At 38.0% G+C, this 19,659-nt stretch overlaps 1 protein-coding gene across 1 annotated transcript in view; it reads right to left on the bottom strand.

Moving 5' to 3' along the window:
* The window catches only part of UNC13C (unc-13 homolog C), a 591,483-nt gene that overhangs the window by 126,396 nt on the left and 445,428 nt on the right, over positions 1-19,659 (bottom strand). Inside the window, 1 exon segment of the mRNA XM_036844585.1 lies at positions 32-158. Coding sequence (XP_036700480.1) covers positions 32-158 — 127 coding nt within the window.

Here is a 19,659-nt window from a genome sequence, read left to right on the forward strand (position 1 = left end):
AATAAACTTGGAGGTGAAAATCACTACTTACAAGGAATATTCAGGAACGGCATCCTTGAAGGCAGGAAGTTCTCGCACATATTCATTATAAAACCATTTCACTTTGAAATGCAAATTCATATAATCTGTGCTCTTGCATAACCGCTGCTTTTCATGTTCTGTAACGGATAAAGTCAAATATTTAATAAAGTTTGGTTTGCCAACAATGCTGTGTTCCAATCTACTTTTATTATTCGTATTTCAAAAAGGAAAAAAAATAACATATCTGAGGTTAAAGCAAATTGAATTGCTAAAGACAGACCTGAAAGTTTACAAAATGCAAAAATCATCTGTTAGGTCCTATGTAGAATAGCTCAGGCAGTAATGAGAAATGACTTAAATGCTCTAATATGCCTTCCTGAAAAAGGTGAGAATTCTGGTGAGTTAAAGAGTGATAATGTATCACCATTTTTCTATTTATCTGCAAGCTTTCACATTTTGACTACTTTTAGCATGATGCAAAGTGCCAGAAAGAATGAAAACTTGTAAGCATGAATAAAACATGAATCAAACTAGGAGGCATAATCCCTGATTAATACTGGAGATGTGAATGAGTAGACTGCATTTTTGGCCTGGATATTTAATACTTAGAGAATTAAGGAGAAGAAATATATTTAACTTCTAAGCCAGCTGATTTCTTCTTCACCTTTTAAGTTCAGCAAAAATTATTTTGTACGCTGTGACCTTTTTTTGACATTTATTTAGCAGGATTTTCTTTTTTTTAAATTTTTATTGGAGTATAGTTGATTTACAATGTTGTGTTAGCTTCAGGTGTACAGCAAAATGAATCAGCTATATATATATATATATATATATATATATATATATATATATATATACACATATATATATATATATATATCCACTCTTTTAGATTCTTTTCCCATATAGCAGGATTTTCTAATATGCGACTTTTTCTCTCTCTCTTGCTCAAAAAGTATAGCTTAAAACTGTTACTTTGATCTGAACATATAGTACTGGGGAATAGAGACAAAAATAATGTTACTGAACACATTTATCTCTGCTCAATATTAATATGTTGGCCAATTCTGGCTCTAAGTATAGACACAACCAAACCCCAAATATCCCTAACTATATGTAGGTTGAAAGTGTCCTCTGAGAAGTTCTGGTTGAGGTCTGTGAATCTCCTTCAAGCTAAGGGCTTTAATTTATAATAGGAACGCCCTTTACTTAATATTCCAGGCTGAAAACACTAACTGAAGCAATTAGATTGTTATAAGGTAACTGAGGTCATCCATGCTTTTCAAAACCTGACTATAAAGAGACTTAAATCCCAATAATAAACACAAGAGGTAACACAACCCCAAATCAAACATTTTCAAATTATCTAAGCAATGATTAATTCAAGACAATTTGTAGAACCAACAAAGAGGCAGAGACAGAGAGAAAACACATCTATACACAGAAACAAGAGTAATATACTAGTACCTATAGACCAAACACCCAGACAAAATTATGAACTAGGTGACTGGCAGCCATTGTGCAAGGATGGGCCTGGCAACCAACCGGACTGGGAGCCAGCCATGCCTACCAGACTGCCCCCAGTAGTCTACCCTCCACAACAGAAGGATCCACACACATAGGGGCACCCCTAGAGCATACAGCTCTGGTGACCAGTGGGGAGTGGGCTGCTGAGACCCATAGGACATCTCCTACAAAAGGCCACTTCTCCAAGGTCAGGAAACATAATCAACCTACCAGATACATAGAAATAAAAACAGCAAATTAGACAAAATGAGGTGACAGAGAAAGATGGTCCAAACAAAGGAATAAGATAAAACCCCGGAAAAAGAATTAAGTGAAATGGAGATAGGCAGTCTATCTGAGAAAGAGTTCAAGGTAATGATTGTAAAGATGATCAAAGAACTCAAGAGAAGAATGGAAGAACAGAGTTATTAGTATGTAAATATTATCATTATTACTATGATTTATGTCAGAGAATGTTCTACCTATGTTTTCTTCTAGTTTTATGCTTTCCAGTCTTACATTTAGGTCTTTAATCCAGAAGTTAAAATAGTTTAACAGAGATGAAGAATACAATAACTAAATGAAAAATACACTGCTAGGACCCAACAGTAGGTTAAATGATACAGAGGAACGGATCAGTGAGTTGGAAGATAGAGCAGTGGAAATCACCAAAGCTGAACAGATAAAAGAAAAAAAGAAAGAAAAAGAAATGAGGAAAGTTTAATAAATCTCTGGAATAACATCAAATATTCTAACACTCACATTACAGAGGTCCCAGAAGGAGAAGAGAGAGAAAGGGGCAGAGAACATATGTGAAGATATAATAGCTGAAAACTTCCCTAACCTAGAAAATGAAGCAGACCTCAAAGTGCAGGAAACACAGAGAGTCCCAAACAGTATCTACCCAAAGAGGACCACCCCAAGACACATTGTAATTAAAATGGCAAAAATTGAATATAAGAGAGGATATTAAAAGCAGCAAGGGAAAAGAAACCAGGGAACTCCCATAAGGCTATCAGCTGACTTTTAAGCAGAAACTAAAGTGATGACAGAGAAAAAACTACAACCAAGGATACTCTATCAGGCAAGGCTTTCATTTAGATTTGATGGAGAAGTCAAAAGTTTAACAGGCAAGCAAAAGCTAAAAGAGTTCAGCACCACCAAACCAGCTGTACAAGAAATGTTAAAGGGACTTCTATAAGTGAAAAAGAAAAGGCCACAACAAAAAACATGAAAATTACAGAAAGAAAAATCTCCTCGGTAAAGGCAAGTATCCAGTAAAGGTAGTAAATCAACCATGTACAAAGCTAGTAGGAAGGTTAAAAAACAAAAGTAGTAAAATCATCTATATCCACAATAATCAGTAAAGGGAAAACTAGACAGCTACATGTAAAAGAATGAAATTAGAACATTTTCTCACACTATATATAAAAATAAACTCAAAATGGATTAAAGACCTAAATGTAAGACTGGAAAGCATAAAACTAGAAGAAAACATAGGTAGAACATTCTATGACATAAATCATAGTAATATTTTTTTTGGATCTGTCTTGCAGCCAAAGGAAACAAAAGCAAAAATTTAAAAATGAGACCTGATTAAACTTAAAAGCTTTTGCACAGCAAAGGAAACCATCAACAAAAATGCTAAAACCTACTGAATGGGAGAAAATATTTGCAAATTGTATGACTGATAAGGGGTTAATATCCAAAATATATAAACAGCTCATACAACTCAACATCAAAAAACCCCCAAACAATTTGATTTAAAAAATTGGGCAGAAGACGTGAATAGACAGTTTTCCAAAGAAGACAGACATGGCAACAGGCACAGGAAAAGATGCTCAACATCATTAATCATAAGATAAATGCAAATCAAAACCACGATGATGTATCACCTCACACCTGTCAAAAGGGCTATGTTCAAAAAGGTCATAAATAACAAATGTTGTCAAGGATGTGGAGTAAAGGGAAACCTAGTACATTGTTTGTGGTAATGTAAATTGGTGCAGCTACTGTGGAAACAGAATGGAGTTTCCTCAAAAAACTACAAATCAAACTACCATATGATCCAGCAATTCCACTCCTGGGTATACATTCAAAGAAAATGAAAACAGTAATTTGAAAAGATACATGCAGACCAGTGTTCACAACAGCATTATTTACAATTGCCAAGATATGCCAACAACCTAAGTGCTCATCAACAGATGAATGGATAACAAAGATGTGGTGTACACACACACACACACACAATGGAATATTACTCAGCCATAAAAAGAATGAAATCTTGTCATTTGCAAGAACACGGACCTGGAACATATTACGCTTAGGGAAATAAGTCTGAAGGAGAAAGACAAATACCATATGTTACCACTTATAGGTGAAATTTAAACAATAAAACAAATGAATGAATACAACAAAGAAGCAACAGACTCACAGGAAGAGCAAACTAGTGGTTAAGATGGTGAGATGGAAGGTGGAGGGGCAAGATAGGGGTAGGGGATTAAGAAGTACAAACTACTATATATAAAATTAATAAGCCACAGGATGTATTATATAGCACAGGGAATATAGCCAATATTTTATAAAAACTATAAATGGAATATAATCTATACAAATTTTGAATCACTATGTTGTACACCTGAGACTAATATAATACTGTAAATCAACTATATCTCAATTTAAAAAAAAGAGTGCATATAAACTGAGATTGGATAGAAAACATGTAACCTCAGAGAAGAAAAAAAAGGCTGAAAAGAAATTTTTAAAAGTTCAAAGATATGCTTAAATATTTTAAGACAGGAAAGAATTAAAGACAACAGACATCATGTGACTTTGGAAATGTATTATTTGGTGCCACTGTAAATAGAACACAAAATATGTGAAATATTTTATTATAATGGCATAATTAGTCATTTTGCGGAAATAAAGGTGAAAATATACATTTCTGAAAGAAAAATATAATTTATGACTTATTTGTATCTTCACTGGAAAACACAAACATTGCCTCTTGGGACACCAAAATATGCATATTGATAATTCAATTGCTATCTTTGATATTTTGCCAACTTTCAGCATATTAAAAAATAACGTCCAAATTTTTTTATTGTATCAATATGAAAGTAAGTTTATTTTTTTTCTTTTTTTTAAAAAATTTTTTAATTTTATTTTTGGCTGCGTTGGGTCTTCATTGCTGCGTGCAGGCTTTCTCTAGTTGTGGCGAGTGGGGGCTACTCTTCATTGTGGTGCGCGGGCTTCTCATTGCAGTGGCTTCTCTTGTTGCAGGGCATGGCCTCTAGGCACGCAGACTCAGTAGTTGTGGCTCTCGGGTTCTAGAGTGCAGGCTCAGTAGTTGTGGTGCACAGGCTTAGCTGCTCTGCGGCATGTGGGATCTTCCCAGAACAGGGCTCGAACCCGTGTCCCCTACATTGGCAGGAGGATTCTTAACCACTGCACCACCAGGGAAGGCCGAAAGTAAGTTGACTTTTTGAGGTAAGACGATAGAACACATTTCATTTAAAAGTTTATTAGCTTGATTTAGAAATGATAAATATTTAGGTCTATGCTATGTGGACCTCCATTTATGCTCTTGTCTTTGCAAGTGTTAGAGGTGAGAGCCTGGAAATGTATTACCTCTTCTTAGAGTTTTTGCACATTATCAGAATCCTGAGGGAAGGGTAACCCAGTTCCATCTAATAACAAAAATGTTTACTGAGTGTGTAGCTTGTGCCAGGTCACATGGGAGGCACTAGAGAGATAAAGATGAAGGACCCATATGCACAGAGCTTAGGGAAGAAGGGTGACATGTAACAGGGAATTTAATATAGTATGGCAAGTGCCGTGATTTGATATGTACAGGAGGATGTGGTCTCTTGGAGGAGATGAATTTAGCCCAATTTTATGTTTTAGGTGAACAATTAAATACAGAAATTATTTGCTGTTAGTGGTTCAGTGCACAAAGAGGAATTTGAGCCAGATGATACGTATTATATAAAACAAAACTTCATATAAGAAATGCTATTTAATATAGATGTGTCTCCTTTGCAAAATTTTATAACTATGGTTCCAATTAAGGCTTTGGGTTTTTTCCTCTTTCTACTCATGTTCTGGTAGCAAGTTTGGGTGAACCCTATGTTGTGTCATAAAAGGAAAAGGTTTGCCAATCTCTGTCCCTTACAATGAAGTCGCCTCTGTACTTTGGAGAGTAGGTAAAAGCAGCTGTGGGCAGTCCCCAGTCAGATTTCTAGACAAGACCTGCAGTTTATTTGCTTAACCATTTACACTTCACTTCTCCATAAATGCAGCAGTCTTGCCTTCTTCCCTATTTGGACACTCTGCTCAGAGCTTACAGCCTTCCCCAAACCCACTCTCCTGGACTCTGCAAGGTCTCTGCCCTCCTACATTCCCCTCATTCCTGCTGTTCCCACATTTCCAGGAAAGGAACACTTCTATTTGTCTAATGTTCTGTAGCCACACTGTAGGTAGGCCCCCCAACTCTTCTTCCCCACCTACCACGTCCCTCCTACTGAGGATAAACACAAGAAAGGAGAAAAGAAGGAGACCAATTATCTTTTAAAACGATGAAATCTTGTTTTGCTCTAGTCTGGAGACCATCTTTTCTAGTTCCTAAGAATGTATGTGATATGATAACTCAAATTATCAGGGTTTTAGTACCCCCCTCTGCTAAAAAACAAACAAACAAGAAAACAAACCTTATAAGAATTACTAATAGTTTTCTCCTTAAAGAATTGCTTTTGAGGGGAAGACCTTCAAGATGGCGGAAGAGTAAGATGTGGAGATCACCTTCCTCCTGACAAATACATCAGAAATACATCTACATGTGGAACAACTCCTACAGAACACCTACTGAATGCTGGCCAAAGACCTCAGACTTCCCAAAAGGCAATGAAACTCCCCACGTACCTGGGTAGGGCAAAAGAAAAAAGAAAAAACAGAGACAAAAGAATACGGATGGGACCTGCACCAGTGGGAGGGAGCTGTGAAGGAGGAAAGGTTTCCACACACTAGGAAGCCCCTTCGTGGGCGGAGACTGTGGGTGGCAGAGAGGGGGAAGCTTCAGAGCCATGGAGGAGAGCGCAGCCACAGGGGTGCAGAGGGCAAAGCGGAGAGATTCCCACACAGAGGATCGGTGCCGACCAGCACTCACCAGCCTGAGAGGCTTCTCTGCTCACCCACCTGGGCGGGTGGGGGCTGGGAGCTGAGGCTCAGGCTTCTTCGGAGGTCAGATCCCAGGGAGAGGACTGGGGTTGGCTGCGTGAACACAGCCTGAAGGGGGCTAGTGTGCCACAGCTAGCCGGGAGGGAATCCGGGAAAAAGTCTGGACCTGCCTAAGAGGCAAGAGGCCATTGTTTCAGGGTGCACGAGGAGGGGGGATTCAGGGCACCGCCTAAACGAGCTCCAGAGACAGGTGTGAGCGGCAGCTATCAGCACAGACACCAGAGACGGGCATGAGACACTAAGGCTGCTGCTGCCGCCACCAAGAAGCCTGTGTGCAAGCACAGGTCACTATCCACACCTCCCCTCCCAGGAGCCTGTGCAGCCCGCCACTGCCAGGGTCCCGTGATCCAAGGACAACTTCCCCGGGGGGAACAGACAGCGTGCCTCAGGCTGTTGCAACTTCACATCGGCCTCTGTCCTGGCAGTCTCTCTCCGCATTCCATACCTCTCCCTCCCCCCGGCACCCCCCCCTACCCTGGCCTGAGTGAGCCAGCGCCCCCTAATCAGCTGCTACTTTAAATCTGTCCTGTCTGAGCAAAGCACAGATGCCCTCAGGCAACCTACACCCAGAGGCAGGGCCAAATCCAAAACAGAACCCCAGGAGCAGTGCAAACAAAGAAGAGAAAGGGAAATTTCTCCCAGCAGCCTCAGGCACAGTGGATTAACTCTCCAAAATCAACTTGATATACCCTGCATCTTGGAATACTTGAATACACAATGAATCATCCCAAAATTGAGGTGGTGGACTTTGGAAGCAATGATATGTATATATATTTTTTCTTTTTCTCTTTTTGTGAGTGTGTATGTGTATGCTTCTTTCTGTGATTTTGTCTGTATAGCTTTGCTTTTACCATTTGGCTTAGGGTTCTGTCGGTTTTTTTTTTTTTTACTATAGTTTTTAGCACTTGTTATCATTGGTGGATTTGTTTTTTGGTTTGGTTGCTCTCTTCTGTCTTTCTTCCTTTTTTTTTCTGTTTTTATTACTTTTTAATTTTTAATAATTATTTTTTATTTTAATAAATTTACTTTATTTTATTTTATTTTTTAATTTCTTTTTTTCTCCCCTTTCATCTGAGCCATGTGGCTGACAGGGTCTTGAAGCTCAGGCTGGGTGTCAGGACATGTGCCTCTGAGGTGGGAGAGGCAAGTTCAGGACACTGGTCCACTAGAGACCTCCTGGCTCCATGTAATATCAAATGGTAAAAGCTCTCCCAGAGATCTCCATCTCAACGCTAAGACCCAGCTCCACTCAACGACCAGCAAGCTACAGTGGTGGACACCATATGCAAAACAACTAGCAAGACAGGAACACAACCCCACCCATTAGCAGAGAGGCTGCCTAAAATCATAATAAGGTCACAGACACCCCAAGACAGACCACCGGACACAGACCTGCCCACCAGAAAGACAAGATCCAGTCTCATTCACCAGAACACAGGCACCAGTCCTCTCCATCAGGAAGCCTACACAACCCACTGAAACAACCTTAGATACTGGGGGCAGACACCAAAAAGAACGGGAACTACGTACCTGCAGCCTGTGAAAAGGAGACCCCAAACACAGTAAGTTAAGCAAAATGAGAAGACAGAGAAACACACAGCAGATGAAGGAGCAAGGTAAAAACCCACCAGACCAAACAAATGAAGATGAAATAGGCAGTCTGTCTGAAAAAGAATTCAGAGCAATGATAGTAAACATGATCCAAATCTTGGAAATAGAATGGAGGAAATTCAAAAAACGTTTAACAAGAACTTAGGAGAACTAAAGAGCAAACAAAAAAAGATAAACAACACAATAAATGAAATGAAAAATTCTCTAGAAGGAATCAATAGCAGAATAACAGGCAGAAGAGCAGATAAGTGACCTGAAAGACAGAAGAGAGGAAATAACTACTCCAGAGCAGAATAAAGAACAAAGAATGAAAAGAATTGAGGACAGTCTTAAAGACTTCCGGGACAACGTTAAACGCAGGAACATCAGAATTATAGGGGTCCCAGAGGAAGAAGAGAGAAAGAAAGGGACTGAGAAAATATTTGAAGAGATTATAGTTGAAAACTACCCTAATATGGGAAAGGAAATAGTCAATCAAGTCCAGGAAGTGCAGAGAGTCTCATAAAGGATAAATCCAAGGAGAAACACACCAAGACACATATTAAACAAACTATCAAAAATTAAGTAGAAAGAAAAAATATTAAAAGCAGCAAGGGAAAAACAACAAACAACATACAAGAGAATCTCCATAAGGTTAACAGCTGATCTTTCAGCAGAAACTCTGCAAGGCAGAAGGGAGTGGCAGGACATATTTAAAGTGATGAAAGGGAAAAACCTACAACCAAGATTACTCTACCCAGCAAGGATCTCATTCAGATTTGATGGAGAAATTAGAACCTTTACAGACAAGCAAATGCTAAGACAATTCAGCACCACCAAACCAGCTTTACAACAAATGCTAAAGGACCTTCTCTAGGCAGGAAATACAAGAGAAGGAAATGACCTACAATAACAAACCCAAAACAATTAAGGAAATAGAAATAGGAACATACATATTGATAATTACCTTAAATGTAAATGGATTAAATGCTAAAACCCAAAGACATAGACTGGCTGAATGGATACAAAAACAAGACCCATATATATGCAGTCTAAAGACACACACTTCAGACCTAGGGACACATACAGACTGAAAGTGAGGGGATGGAAAAAGATATTCTATGCAAATGGAAATCAAAAGAAAGCTGGACTAGCAATTCTCATATCAGACAAAATAGACTTTAAAATAAAGACTATTAGAAGAGACAAAGAAGGACACTACATAATGATCAAGGGAGCAATCAAAGAAGAAGACATAACAATTGTAAATATTTATGCACGCCACATAGGAGCACCTCAATACATAAGGCAAATGCTAACAGCCATAAAAGGGGAAATTGACATAACAGAATCACAGTAGGGGATTTTAACATCCCACTTTCACCAATGGACAGATAATGCAAAATGAAATAAAAAAGGAAACACAAGCTTTAAATGATACATTAAACAAGATGGAGTTAATTGATATTTATAAGACATTCCATCCAAAAACAACAGAGTATGGGCTTCCCTGGTGGCGCAGTGGTTAAGAATCCGCCTGCCAATGCAGGGGACACGGGTGCGAGCCCTGGTCCAGGAAGATCCAACATGCTGTAGAGCAACTAAGCCTGTGCACCACAGCTACTGAAGCCTGCGTACTTAAAGTCTGTGCTCTGCAATAAGAGAAGCCACCACAATGAGAAGTCTGCACATTGCAATGAAGAGTAGCCCCCACTAGCCGCAACAAAAGAAAGCCTGTGCGCAGCAATGAAGACCCAACACAGCCAAAAACAAAAACAAAAACAAAAACAAAAAACAAACAAAACAACAGAACACACTTACTTCTCAAGTGCTCATGGAACATTCTCCAGGACAGAACATATCTTGGGTCACAAATCAAGCCTTGGTAAATTTAAGAAAACTGAAATCGTATCAAGTATCTTTTCTGGCCACAATGCTATGAGAATAGATATCAATTACAGGAAAAAATCTGTAAAAAATACAAACACATGGAGGCTAAACAATACACTACTGAATAACAAAGAGATCACTGAAGAAGTGAAAGAGGAAGTCAAAAAATACCTAGAAACAAACGACAATGAAAATACGAAGACTGAAAGCCTATGGGATGTAGCAAAAGCAGTTCTAAGAGGGAAGTTTATAGCAATACAATCCTACCTCAAGAAACAAGAAACATCTCAAATAAACAACCTAATCTTACACCTAAAGCAAGCAGAGAAAGAAGAACAGAAAAACCACAAAGTTAGCAGAAGGAAAGAAATTACAAAGATCAGAGAAGAAATAAATGAGAAAGAAATAAAGGAAACATAGCAAAGATCAATAAAACTAAAAGCTGGTTCTTTGAGATGGTAAACCATTAGCCAGACTCATCAAGAAAAAAATGGAGACGACTCAAATCAATAGAACTAGAAATGAAATAGGAGAGGTAAAAACTGACACTTCAGAAATACAAAGGATCATGAGAGATTACTACAAGCAACTATATGCCAATAAAATGGACAACCTGGAAGAAATGGACAAATTCTTAGAAAAGCACAACCTTCTGAGACTGAACCAGGAAGAAATAGAAAATTTAAACAGGCCAATCACAAGCACTGAAATTGAGACTGTTATTAAAAATCTTCCAACAAACAAAAGCCCAGGACCAGATGGCTTCACAGGCGAATTCTATCAAACATTTAGAGAACAGCTAACACGTACCCTTCTCAAACTCTTCTAAAATATAGCAGATGGAGGAACACTTCCAAACTCATTCTACGAGGCCACCATCACCCTAATACCAAAACCAGAAAAATATGTCACACAGAAAGAAAACTGCCAGCCAATATCACTGATGAGTATAGATGCAAAAATCCTCAACAAAATACTAGCAAACAGAATCCAACAGCACATAAAAAGGATCATATACCATGATCAAGTGGGGTTTATCCCAGGAACGCAAGGATTCTTCAATATACGCAAATCAGTCAATGTGATATACCATATTAACAAACTGAAGGATAAAAACTGTATGATCATCTCAATATGTTCAGAAAAAGCTTTTGACAAAATTCAACACCCATTTATGATAAAAACCCTCCAGAAAGGAGGCATAGAGGGAACTTACCTCAACATAATAAAGGCCATATATGACAAACCCACAGCCAAGATCGTCCTCAAAGGTGAAAAATGGAAACCATTTCCACTAAGATCAGGAACAAGACAAGGTTGCCCACTCTCACCACTATTATTCAACATAGTTCTGGAAGTTTTATTCACAGCAATCAGAGAAGAAAAAGAAATAAAAGGAATTCAAATTGGAAAAGAAGAGGTAAAACTGTCACTGTTTGCAGATGACATGATACTATACATAGAAAATACTAAAGACTCTACCAGAAAACTACTAGAGCTAATCAATGAATTTGGTAAAGCAGCAGGAAACAAAATTAATGCACACAAATCTCTTGCATTCCTATACACTAATGATGAAAAATCTGAAAGACAAATTAAGGAAACACTCCCCTTTACCATTGCAAGAAAAAGAATAAAATACCTAGGAATAAACCTACCCAAGGAGACAAAAGACCTGTATGTAGAAAACTATAAGACACTGACGAAAGAAATTAAAGATGATACAAACAGATGGAGAGATATACCATGTCCCTGGATTGGAAGGATCAACACTGCGAAAATGACTATACAACCCAAAGCCATTTACAGATTCAATGCAATACCATTCAAATTACCAATGGCATTTTTCACAGAACTAGACCAAAAAATTTTTACAGTTTGTATGGAAACACAAAAGACCCCGAATAGCCAAAGCAATCTTGAGAAGGAAAAACGGAGCTGGAAGAATCAGCCTCCCGGACTTCAGACTATACTACAAAGCTACAGTAATCAAGACAGTATGGTACTGGCACAAAAACAGAAATATAGATCAATGGAACAGGATAGAAAGCCCAGAGATAAGCCCATGCACATATGGTCAGCTTATCTTTGATAAAGGAGGCAAGAATATACAATCGAGAAAAGACAGCCTCTTCAATAAGTGGTGCTGAAAAAACTGGAGAGCTACATGTAAAAGAATGAAATTAGAACACTTCCTAACAGCGTACACGAAAATAAACTCAAAATGGATTAAAGACCTAAATGTAAGGCCAGAGAGTATAAAATTCTTAGAGGAAAACAGAGGCAGAACACTCTATGACATAAATCACAGCAAGATCCTTTTTGACCCACCTCCTAGAGAAATGGAAATAAAAACAAAAATAAACAAATAGGACCTAATGAAACTTAAAAGCTTTTGCACAGCAGAGGAAACCATAAACAAGACGAAAAGACAGCCCTCAGAATGGGAGAAAATATTTGCAAAACAGGAAACTGACAAAAGATTAATGTCCAAATTTACAAGCAGCTTATGCAGCTCAATATCAAAAAACACAACCCAATCCAAAAATGGGTAGAAGACTTAAATAGACATTTCTCCAGAGAAGATGTACATATTGCCAACAAACAGATGAAAGGATGCTCAACATCACTAATCATTAGTGAAATGCAAATCAAAATTACAATGAGGTATCCTCTCATACCAGTCAGAATGGCCATCATCAAAAAATCTACAAAAAGTAAACGATGGAGAGGGTGTGGAGAAAAGGGAAACCTCTTGCATTGTTGGTGGGAATGTAAATTGATACAGCCAGTATGGAGATCAGTATGGAGGTTCCTTGAAAAACTAAAAATAGAACTACCATACGACCCAGCAATCCCACTACTGGGCATATACCCTGAGAAAACCATAATTCAAAAAGAGTCATGTACCACAATGTTCACTGCAGCTCTACTTACAATAGCCAGGACATGGAAGCACCCTAAGTGTCCATCGACAGAGGAATGGATAAAGAAGATGTGGCACATATATACAATGGAATATTACTCGGCCATAAAAAAGAAACGAAATTGAGTTATTTGTAGTGAGGTGGATGGACCGCAAATCTGTCATACAGAGTGAAGTAAGGCAGAAAGAGAAAAACAGATTCCATATGCTAACACATATATATGGAATGTAAAAAAAAAAAAAAAAAAGTCATGAAGAACCTAGGGGCAGGACAGGAATAAAGATGCAGATGTAGAGAATGGACTTGAGGACATGGGGAGGGGGAAGTGTAAGCTGGGACGAAGTGAGAGAGTCGCATGAGCTTATTTACAGTACCAAATCTAAAACAGATAGCTTGTGGGAAGCAGCCGTATAGCACAAGGAGATCAGCTCAGTGTTTTGTGACCACCTAGAGGGGTGGGATAGGGAGGGTGGGAGAGAGACGCAAGAGGGAGGAGATATGGTGATATATGTATATGTATAGCTGATTCACTCTGTTATAAAGCAGAAACTAATACACCATTGTAAAGCAATTATACTCCAATAAAGATGTTAAAAAAAAAAAGAATTGCTTTCACACTCATAGGAATTAGTTTCTATTCTTTTACGTTTCATGTCTCTCGTGCACCATCAGCTAATATTTACAGCTCTGTGGACAGGAACGAGAGACCAGTACCAACTGTTGTCACATTTTGCCAATTCAACCAGAGTAATTGACATCTTTGCATGCACTATGCACTTCAGCTGACATAGCAAGAGGTTTTCAGCTTACTGAGTTAGTTTGTGATGTAGGTTTGATCTGAAGAAAAATGCAATTGATAATGGAAATGGTACCCGCCTATATAATAAGGTGCACCTGTTTTGTCCTTAAGTAGAAAATATTAAGTAGAATTTAACTTTTTTCAGCAGTGACTTGTGGTGATCATCAAGAAACTCAGTATCTGTGGCAAGTTTAACTAATTAGATGGTTATCGCACTAAGTCCTTTTCCTCCCAGGCATACAACCAGACTACATTTCCCAACCTTCCTTGCAATAGGTTGGCCTATGACTGACTTGTGGGCCAAAGTAATATATGCTATTTTCAGCCTTGCCCTAAAACACCTCCTGTGAAATCTGCTGTGCTTGCCTTTCCCTCATTGTGGCCAGATGCAGAAGATCCAGCCAAGGATTCCAAGGTTCTAGGGGATCACAGAGCCGCTAGACGGTTGAAATCTGGGTCCTTGAGCCATTTCTCAGAGGAGAGCCACCCAATCAGAAATACCTTCTTTGACTTGTACAGGTTAAGAAATAAATAAGCTGGCACTGTGTTAAATCATTCGTTATGGAGTTTGGCTACGTGGGGTTATGTTCTGTTGCATCACACAAAGGTTTCTGAAAGGTTAAGATGTGCTTATTAATTAACCTCCAAACTATTTTGCTTTCTAATTTCCTGTTTCACACACACACACACCCCCACACACGCCCCCCCTCCACACACACATACGTAGTCAGGCTGTCCCTTTGCTTTATGGAACTGTATCAATGTAAGAACCTTTAGCAGACCCCACTGTGAATTGATCCACCATCACGTAGGAAATCAGTGAATCAGACTTCTTAAGAACTTAAGAAGTTCCATGTTAAGAAAATAGTATATAGGCTCTGAGAGTGGAATTATCATAGAAGTAATACATTTTGCAGGGAGACTAATATTACAGTTAATCTTCCTGTCAGCCTCGTTTCATACTTGTAGTCTCTCAGCTATATGCTGAGTAGTTATCACCACTTGGATGATTTTATATAAAGTGAGCTGTTATTTTCCAAAATCTATATGCCTGTTTTCCTCATGTCTTCATGTATTCCTCCCATAATGTGTAATGATATATTATAAGGAGATATTTCAAATAAACTACAATTATATCTTAACTACCACATGCCAAATATTGATTTAAGATATTATAATATCAAATTCAAAGATATACTTCAAATTATCTTTAATTCTCCCAAAGTATCTTCTGCTTAGTTGTAGACCAGTCGCAAAACTGCATTTATCTCATATGATGTGAACAACCAAATTTATTTAGCCATCAGTTCTCCTACATTTTTAATTTTGGCAACAAATATTTAACTTGCTCATTACATTTACAAGATAAACCATTTAATTAATTTTCTGAACTGCAGTATAATAATTTTCTACAAAATTTAATATTTGATGAAAGAAAACCCTCAGAATGGGAGAAAATATTTGCAAATGAATCCTGACAAAGGACTAATTTCTAAAATATACAAGCAGCTCATGCAGCTCAATATCAAAAAAACAAACAACCCAATCAAAAATGGGCAGAAAACCTAAATAGACATTTCTCCAAAGAAGATATACAGATGGCCAATGCATGAAAGGATGCTGAACATCACTAATCATTAGAGTAATGCAAATCAATACTACAATGAGGTATCACCTCACACCAGTCAGAATTGCTATCATCAAAAAATCTACAAAAAATAAATGTTGGAGAGGGTGTGGAGAAAAGGGAACCCTTTTGCACTGTTGGTGGGAATGTAAATTGATACAGCCACTATGGAGATCAGTATGGAGGTTCCTTAAAAAACTAAAAATAGAATTACCATATTCCCCAGCAATCCCACTACTGGGCATATACCCTGAGAAAACCATAATTCAAAAAGAGTCATGCACCACAATGTTCGTTGCAGCACTATTTACAATAGCCAGGACATGGAAACAACCTAAATGTCCATCAACAGATGAATGGATAAAGAAAATGTGGCACATATATACAATGGAATATTACTCAGCCATAAAAAGGAACAAAACTGAGTTATTTGTAATGAGATGAATGGACCTAGAGACTGTCATACAGAGTGAAGTAAATCAGAAAGAGAAAAACAAATACCGTATGCTAATGCACATATATGGAATCTAAAAAAACGGTAATGATGAACCTAGTGGTAGGGCAGGAATAAAGATGCAGACATAGGGAACAGACTTGAGGACACAGGTTGAAGGGGAAGCTGGAACGAAGTGATAGAGTATCATTGACATATATACACTATGAAATGTAAAACAGATGGCTAGTGGGAAGCTGCTGCATAGCATACGGAGATCAGCTCAATGCCCTGTGATGACCTAGAGGGGTGGGATAGGGAATGTAGGAGGGAGGCTCAGGAGGGAGGAGATATGGGGATATATGTATACATATAGCTGATTCACTTTGTTGTACAGCAGAAACTAATGCATCATTGTAAAGCAATTATATTCCAATAAAGATATTTAAAAATTAATCTTTGAATTTCAATTAGAAGAATATTTTACTACCAGAATAAAAATGCTTCATTAAAATTGTACAAGGAAAAAGCTTGGCAACTTAGAAGACTATTCCTATTTGCCTTTAGATGGTGTTTACCAGCATTTACTTTAAAATAATATATCTTCTTCTGAAAGTTAGTGTATGCATGGGATTTTATGAACAATTATGTATCGATTTACAGGATAGGGGTGACATACACTCAATCCATTCTCATGCCAAAAGCAAATTTGCTGCCATCAATCATCACAGTGTCACTTTCCAGTTCTTAATCTATGACACCATTTTATTGCATAAACACTCTGTGTTGTCCTAGAGTTGGTAGTTCAATTCTGTAGGGCTCTCTTAAACATCCCTCTAAGTGTTTGACAGGCTGCTCTATCTCTAAGAGGTGATGATATGGAAGGTTTGGAAGGAATACCAAATAAAGAGTCAGCATTAGGGGGTCAATGCACATGATGGTTTGTAAGATACTATGTGCTCACAATCCCCAAACCTTATCAATCAGAAAGTGTGATTGTAAAAATAAATATGTATCAGACTTTTACAGATAATACACACATATAAACATCTATCAAAGGTAAGCATAAATGCATATTAACAATATACAGGTGGAGATCATGGGCTCTTTTTCATATACTGAGAATGCCAATCCATGTAACTAGAAGCAAAAAGAGAAAGGCAGAGAGAGAGGGGGAGGGGAGAAGAGAGAGAGAGGGAGAGAGAGAAAATAAGAATTACAATTTTCCATTTTAGAGCAGCTCTATAAAGGTTTTGTAATATCAGCACATCTTTGGAGGTGAGATATCATGTAAAATTCTGGCTGCCAAAGTAAGGTATTATACTTACAAGGTAATAAAGCTTGGAGTAATAAAATAAAAATGAAAAAATAATGGACTATACATAATAATATGTTAGCCAAAAGTAATTTGGACCAATGTGAATCTTCCAGAGAAGGAAATCAGCAAACAAGAGAAAAGATTAGCCATAGTAATCAATTATTGTAGTCAACTTTCAGGAAAAAAATATCATTAATTTTTGTAGGGTAAGAAAGAAGATACGGAAGTTTCTTTCATGAAACATTTCTGGTAACTAAGCCTTAGCAAAACACTAGGAAAAAAAGCCAAGCAATATTAGTAAAATATTGCCTTACTCCATGACCACTGAAACTGATGCTAGAAGCAGCTTTATACTTGTAGCTGGCAGTCCAACTCAAAATTAAAACAAGTATCTCAGCAGAATCCCAGAATGAAACAAGGCTCCCTGGTAAACTAAACCAGAAGTGATGTGAGGTCAGACATACTTCACAGCCATACACTCTGATATACCTGCTTAGAATTCTGGTGTAGATCTACAACCCACAAATCTAGACTGCTGGGTTTTGAAAAAGACTGGCTATTTCCACTGGAACCAAAAACCCTTGAACCCCTTTCAGCATCATCCAAAACTTGAACTTCCTCTGTTTCTGGATAAGAAACCTGTTCACAAATGAGCTGTGCAATTCAATCACCCTTTTGACTTCAAATGTTTCTTTGCCAAAATTAAACAGTACAACACCAACATTTCCTCTATAGTCTTCATCTATGACACAGACTGCTACATCTGTGAAGTGTTTTACAGGCAAGCCAGAGTGTGAAGCTGCTCTTCCATAATACTCAGAAGGAAGAGCATACCATTTTATATTAGACTTGGAAGAATTCTGCATGATTTGTCTGAGTCATAGACCTTGAAAATTCAGGAAGCGGTATGAAGTCAGGACCACATAATCTGGTGCTAGGAAACTAGAGATGGATAGTTATAAGGAAAAAAATGGGATGAGACAGACTTCAGACTATACTACAAAGCTACAGTAATCAAGACAGTATGGTACTGGCACAAAAACAGAAATATAGATCAATGGAACAGGATAGAAAGCACAGAGATAAACCCACGCATGTATGGTCACCTATTTTTGATAAAGGAGGCAAGAATATACAATGGAGAAAAGACAGCCTCTTCAATAAGTGGTGCTGGGAAAACTGGACAGCTACATGTAAAAGAATGAAATTAGAACACTCCCTAACACCATACACAAAAATCAATTCAAAATGGATTAAAGACCTAAATGTAAGGCCAGACACTATCAAACTCTTAGAGGAAAATATAGGCAGAACACTCTATGACATAAATCACATCAAGATCCTTTTTGACCCACCTCCTAGGGAAATGGAAATAAAAACAAAAGTAAACAAATGGGACCTAATGAAACTTAAAAGCTTTTCCACAGCAAAGGAAATTATACTCCAATAACGATGTTTAAAAAATAATAATACAAAAATAACGGGATGAGATGTGAAATTATTTTTAAAAAGAGAGCTGGCCAACAGGCTGAAACATAATGGTAAAATACGGGCACCCAAAGAAGCTATTGGCATTAATTGACAAGCCATGGAGCAAGGGTATAAAAAATAAACAAAAACAAGCTTCACTTACATTATACTTTTATACATAGGCCTAGCAGTCCTAGCAATACAGGTAGTACAGAGTATTTCCATGAAAGTTAGTACTTAGGACCAAAATGTGGATTTTATTCACTTGTGCAACATATCTACTGATTATCTACTATGAGCCAGGTACTATGCTGCATACTGAAAGTATAGCAAAGAAGAAAACAGAGGGCTTCCCTGGTGGCGCAGTGGTTGAGAATCTGCCTGCCAATGAAGGGGACACGGGTTTGAGCCCTGGTCTGGGAAGATCCCACATGCCACGGAGCAACCAGGCCCCTGAGCTACAACTACTGAGCCTGCGCGTCTGGAGCCTGTGCTCCACAACAAGAGAGGCCACGATAGTGAGAGGCCCGCGCACCGCGATGAAGAGTGGCCCCCGCTCACCGCAACTAGAGAAAGCCCTCGCGCAGAAACGAAGACCCAACACAACCAAAAATAAATAAATAAGTAAATAAAAATTAAAAAAAAAAAAGAAGAAGAAAACAGAGCATTCCTGCAATTTTGGAATTTATAATATAGTGAGGAGAGGCAGACAATAAAAACCACTCAATATAATGCAAAGTAGTGTAAGTGTTCTGGAAAAATAAAATGCAGGGTAAGGGAGCAGATGAGCTGAACATACATTTTTTTTCAATAGGCCACTAAGGGAAGATCTCTAATGAGGCG

Source organism: Balaenoptera musculus, chromosome 2 (genome assembly GCF_009873245.2).
Source record: "Balaenoptera musculus isolate JJ_BM4_2016_0621 chromosome 2, mBalMus1.pri.v3, whole genome shotgun sequence".
NCBI lineage: Eukaryota > Metazoa > Chordata > Mammalia > Artiodactyla > Balaenopteridae > Balaenoptera > Balaenoptera musculus.